At 40.1% G+C, this 6000-nt stretch overlaps 1 protein-coding gene across 7 annotated transcripts in view; it reads left to right on the forward strand.

Moving 5' to 3' along the window:
* CCDC88A (coiled-coil domain containing 88A) overlaps positions 1-4928 on the forward strand; it is a 254550-nt gene extending 249622 nt beyond the window's left edge. For 2 of the 7 annotated variants that reach the window (XM_073672270.1, XM_073672272.1), the window contains exon 32: positions 2870-4926. In XM_073672270.1, coding sequence (XP_073528371.1) covers positions 2870-2916 — 47 coding nt within the window. In that variant the 3' untranslated portion in view covers positions 2917-4926. Of the gene's footprint in view, positions 1-2869 lie in introns of all 7 variants that reach the window. The other 5 variants (XM_073672274.1, XM_073672273.1, XM_073672269.1 and 2 more) reach the window with 4 other exon arrangements.
* Positions 4929-6000: the final 1072 nt, after the last annotated feature.

The raw sequence follows: 6000 nt of genomic DNA on the forward strand, positions 1-6000 counted from the left end.
TAAGGGACCCATCTCCTTTGTCTCATGGCTTAGGGGCTCGTCTCCTCTGTGTCACGGCTAAGGGGCTCGTCTCCTCAGTGTCACGGCTAAGCGGCCCATCTCCTTTGTCTCATGGCTAAGGGGCTCGTCTCCTCAGTGTCACGGCTAAGGGACCCATCTCCTTTGTCTCATGGCTAAGGGGCTCGTCTCCTCAGTGTCACGGCTAAGGGACCCATCTCCTTTGTCTCATGGCTAAGGGGCCCGTCTCCTCTGTGTCACGGCTAAGGGACATGTCTCCTTTGTCTCATGGCTAAGGAGCTCGTCTCCTCAGTGTCACGACTAAGGGGCCCTTCTTCCTTTGTGTCATGGCTAAGAGTAATCTACTATATTTTAGCTTCTTGTTACCTGAACCTATGTGAGCACATGGTTTTTACTTCACAAAAAAAAACCCACTGTAGTCTGAAAATAAAATACACTTACTGATCACCCGCTTCCCCTTTCTACCGCTGTCCGTGTCCCTTGTCAGTCTCATCGCCTTTTTTTTTTTTTTTGCGGATACGGTGCATGATCGCTGCAGCCAAACAATGGCCACAGAGTTGACCAGTGCATCACTGTCGTGGCCAGTGATTGGTTGCAGCAGTCATGCTCAGTCTCCATCAGGAGAGTGAGCAATGGGATTGGCGAGGGATCTGGCAGCAGTACTGAAGAGAAGCAGGAAGTTGGACAGGGGGGCATTTTACTTCTTTTATTTTAAAAACATGGAGGGCCTGTTTTTAAAATGAAAAAATATGTTGACAACCCCTTTTAGCATGGGGAAACACAGCGACTTTGACTATCAGAATCACTATTGCCTGGCCAAACATCTCAGTAAATGCTACATCATAACATAACAAACGTGAATTTGATTGTGTTAATTGGTAAGATATCGAGAAGGTTTGATTTCGGCGAAATAAGGCCTCGATGAACAATGTCAGTCTTGATGAGGAGGCATGCTGGAGTCAAACACTCCTTATTCATTAAGAGGCGCACCTTCTTAAAATGAATCCATTGCGTCTGAAAAGAGGCGTGCGTCTTGCCACAAAAATTTCTGGCGTAAAGTATACCAGTATGTCCTGCCCCAGCTCAGCCCTAAATGGGTGAAGCTGGCCAAAACTAGTGTGAAACCACCAAATACCACAAGACTTTTTGCAACCCACAGTTGCGCAAAAAAATTGAGACTTTACACCATATTTCTGATGAATCCAATGGGAAAGCTGGAAAACAATGGTGCAAAATAGGGTCTTACCCAGATAGAGGGTGGGAGAACAGTAGGTGCAGGGATATGATCAGCTGGCAGAGTTGTGGGACCAGAACACCATAAAAAGCTCAGAAAACCGGCTGCTGCAGATCCAAGGAAGCATTCAGAGAAAAGGATAAAATGAAGGATGGATCTTTTTCTGCGCTACCGATGACACTAATATTATGGAAGGAATCCAGGATTGTCAATGCGTTTCAAAGTTCACAGACTTTCTTCATCAGGACAAACCACATGGCAAAGAGGAGTGCATACAAGTATGAATAGACAATGAATTGAAATAAAGGCGCCAAACTGACACACGAGGTGTTAGCTGACTCGTCATTTGTCCATTTGATGAAAGTTTGTCGAAAATAAAAAAGGTAGACTTCACATGCTAGGTAGAAAAATCTAGAATTGTGTATGCTGTATGTACATGTGTGAACAAAAGTAAAAACTTTATTTAAAAAAAAATGCTCTTTTGACTTGTAAAAAGATAACATTTAAAAAAAAAAAAAATGGAGTCTGTATAAAAATGGAACGATTTCTGCTCATGAAATAGTCCGATTCTCTGCTCCATTAAATTGGTGTCTCTCCGCTCTATTCCATTTTTGAAGGCATTGTCTTATACTTGTATGCACTCCTCTTTGCAATGTGGTTTGTCCTGATGAAAAAGTTTGTGAACTTTGAAACGCGTAGGCAACTAAAAAACACAATTCTCTACACATCGCCTCTTGGATTCCTTTCTTCATCATTTTTGGAAACCAATTATTGGTGTCTTCGGCAGAGCAGAAAAAGATCCATCCTCCATTCTGTCCTTCTCTTAGATTTCTGATGAAAACACTTTGATGATTTAGAATAGAAGTGTCACAATCGCACCATCGTTATGTTGTGCTGGGGCATTTTCATATCTTCAGCCGTGCATCTACTGTCATATCCATGGTCGCCATGTAGCCCCAGCCTAAATCTGAATACTTTATTAGCAACTTTTTTTTTCCATTTTAAAATTAGTAAAAACATAAAAAAACAATATAAATTGGGCATCACCATAATTGTACTGACCCTGCGAATAAATCAGTATAATGGTGGGGTCACACTAGTGTATATTCTCTCATTCGAGAGAATCGGGACGATTATGCAAATCACACTCTGATTATAGTGTGATCCGATTCTCTCGGATGAGGAGACGATGGAGTCAGTCCGTGGAAATTAGACCACACTCAGATGTCCGATGTTTTCACGCACTCATTGACTTGCATGGCCAAGTGTGAACTGGATATCTGATCAAACTCGGGCATGCTGCCTGTGTCCGAGGAAAAAAATCAGACGTGCTCAGCCCCATAGCATAAGATTGGTCCGAGTGCATCCGATGTTTTGTCGGATTGCACTTGGACCGATAATACTATGGTCCCTAATTAGGATGCACATCCATTTGCACGGATTGGGTGTATATTCTTCTTGCTCGTGCTGAACCCCTGGCTATGACTCTGATGTGATAATTAACGCCTGTGTTCTTTTGCTTTCTTTCTCCTGCTTTCTATGGTGTATTCTATCTGTATCAATCCTTTGTTCTTCCTAATTCTCTCTCTTTTTCTCTGTGCTTTTAACTATAAACAGAGCGAAAAGTGTCCTTCAGTTTGTCATTGCGAAGTTTTCATTTCTGAAGTTAACGAGACCATTCATCATGGAACATGATGCAAGCGTTCAGCAGTAGAGCTGGAGGTGACTGACACGTCCCTTCCTTGAATCAAGGAGTTTTGTTGGAGTGAATTGAAAAAAAATAAATAAAAAATCCACAATTCCTAGAGGAGTAATAAGAACATTTCTGCACTTTGCACTGTGGTCACATCCTACTGTCCTGCTCAGGATGGAGCTGCAAGCACTCATGGAAGTAAACTGTACTTGTGAATGAACCCAATGTCTTCTGCGCCTTGAGTCACGCTAAATCACAAACCTTGCACCTATTTCTGTTTTATGGAGGGAAAAATATGGAGCTTTTTTTTTTTACATTCTTGCAAATTCCAAGCTCCACCCATAATCACTGCCTCACGTGATCCCCATTTATTGCATGGTAATGCATCCTCCGAGCATCCTACAGTGTAGTTGATATGCCCAATACACAAGTTTGTGTGCCATCCACGCATTTGTTTTTCTTTTTTAAAGCTCTAGCATACCCACCTATATTTGGGAACTATGCTAATATTATTGTGGAACATTTAAACTTCTGACCACCCTACATGAGGGCTGCCATACAGTGCCATGGATCTGGCACACTTGCCTGGTAGTAAAGCGCTTTAAATACTGCGTTGCGAGATAGTATTGTGTTTTTTTATTCCTGTAGTTCTTTGGACGTAGCTGGTGGACAATGTTACTGCACTGAAGACGGAGGATGAGCAAATGGATTATAATAATGTATGTTTGTCTGACAGCCCCATTTCCTAATCACATAATCATCTGATAGTGAATCGTCTTATAAAATATCGATTTTTCGGGTCTTTTTTTAATATAAATATATTGGCAATGCCACATTTTAATCTGATGACTTTTTGCTGTAAGGGGCTTGGCGTTAGGCCGTCCCTTGACAGCGAAGGGGTTAAAGGTAAGCGTGATTGTAATTTTGGATATGTGTGGAACTTTTCGGTAATTTTTTTGTTTCGGTGCATCCTAATTTAAACTTTTGTCTTAATATAATTATTTTCACTTGCATTTAACTATTATTCTTTTACGCAACTAAACGACGTTTAACACACATGGGATATTTCCGTTTTCTCGTTCTGTGTTATTAAAGCATTTTTTTATATATTTTATTTGTATGTAATTTTGTTGGATTATGTCCATTTTATGATGTTTTGTGTTCTATGTCAAAATGATCACCTGTAGTTCTCCAGGGAATATACAGTAGGACTAATAAAACTCTGGTCTCTTCAGTTTTTTAAGATGAGAGCTAATATTACAGGAGAACTCGACTACTTATTATTCCCTTTGCTCTAAATGAATGTTCAACATAAAATCAGTCTACAAGAGAATCAAAGGTATCATTTACCATATTTTTCATCCAGATGAAATAAAGTGTTTGGTATGCATGAACGAAATTGTATTATCACTCATTACAAAGACAGAAGGACCGAACAAATCCAAAATAACTAAAAGAAATAATCGAAAGTTAACAAAGTAGGTTAAATAGAACTAGATTTTATACTGTGTATTGATAAAAATGTGCGTAAACTTGTTTGTCCGCTATCTGTTGGTCATCATGAAGAAGGAATGTACAGCCATTGTGAATGCACCTTTTATAAAACCTGGGTTGTACAAAAACAAACTTGTAGAATTTGTAATTTTTGGGGGTAATACGTTTGAGAACTGGTATGTTGGTGTAAAAAGTGTTTTTTTTTTTAATTAAAAGAAGTTGGCTCAGTTATATACCTTCTTCTCACAATAACTTGTATTGTATTAGATATATGCAGCAAGTCTACATGTAAAGCAATGGAGCTAAAGCTTTTATAGAAGATCAGAACTCCGTGAAAAAGGGTTGTCTAGTATCATCGGTGGACAGAAACAGACAAGGGCCCTATGCAAGAACAGTATATGGGCCCTTTTCAGTCCAATAGCTCATCATAATGCACAATTCAATAAGTTTTGGAGGTGGAAATTGGCCCCTTTACCTCTTGGGCCCCTCTCCGGCTTCACAGGTTGTACCAGTGATATGTCCGCCCCTGTCTAGGATTAGAAAAACATGGCGCCTCCTGTTGGATATTGCAACTTGGTTCCATTCATGTACTTAATGTCCTGGACAACCCCTTTAAGATGTTAACTGTCCAATTCATGTTTGACCAATAAGGTGTCCGAATGAACTATTAGCAAATTCCCAAAACATCCATGACAAAGATCACAGCAAGAAGAAAAGAAGAAATCAATGAAAATACCAAAAAAATAAAAAAAATAAAACATTTTCTCCCATGTCTAACATTTATTTCATGTCTTGGGCTTTTTTAAAAATATGTTTGACAGTTTGTTTATTGGCGAATTCCAGACCTTGTAATTAATGATCTATTTTTAGGGTCATGAGCAATCAATTTATGATCGGTGGGCATCTGACCCACCAATAAATAAAATGAAGAGAAACCCTTGGTGGGTCCCAGAATCCCCCTTTATTGTTTAGGTGAGTACAATGGCATTCTTGTCTGTGTAGTATTGCCTGGTACTACAGCTTAGCCCTGTTCACTCGAATGAGCTTTGCTCCAGTACCAGGAACAGTCACTCTTGTATAGATGTCAATGAGCCTGGCTAAGCAATTAGGAGGCTTCAGTGTTTGGTGGACTTTCATTTCATTTTGATGATTATATGGGTTGTCTGGTAGTGGTAATTACTTCTTAGCTGACCCACATAAAATAAAAAACATATACTCCCTTCCCAGAACGGTGCTGTGATTCCTAGTGGTCACACGGCCGCTGATTGGCTGCAGCCTTTCAGTATTCCGTCATATCAGACGTTTGCAGTGACTGAATAGTGGAGGTTGCAGCCGATCATTAACTGCAATGTCACGTGACTACTGAAAATCACAGCTCCGACATTGCAGGAGTCTGCATCAGTTCACAGGGCACATATCTGTTTTTTTTATTTCATGTGGGCCACAATAGCAGTTTAGAAGGTGTTGTCTTCTAGTGGACCACCCCTTTAATGGTTCCCAAGGGTCAATGGGAAAGTTGACCTAGTTAATTAACATTAGTGTCCTCACTAAGCGTTATAAC

Source organism: Phyllobates terribilis, unplaced genomic scaffold, assembly GCF_046119375.1.
Source record: "Phyllobates terribilis strain yellow unplaced genomic scaffold, ASM4611937v1 Scaffold_3__8_contigs__length_932513732, whole genome shotgun sequence".
Lineage (NCBI taxonomy): Eukaryota > Metazoa > Chordata > Amphibia > Anura > Dendrobatidae > Phyllobates > Phyllobates terribilis.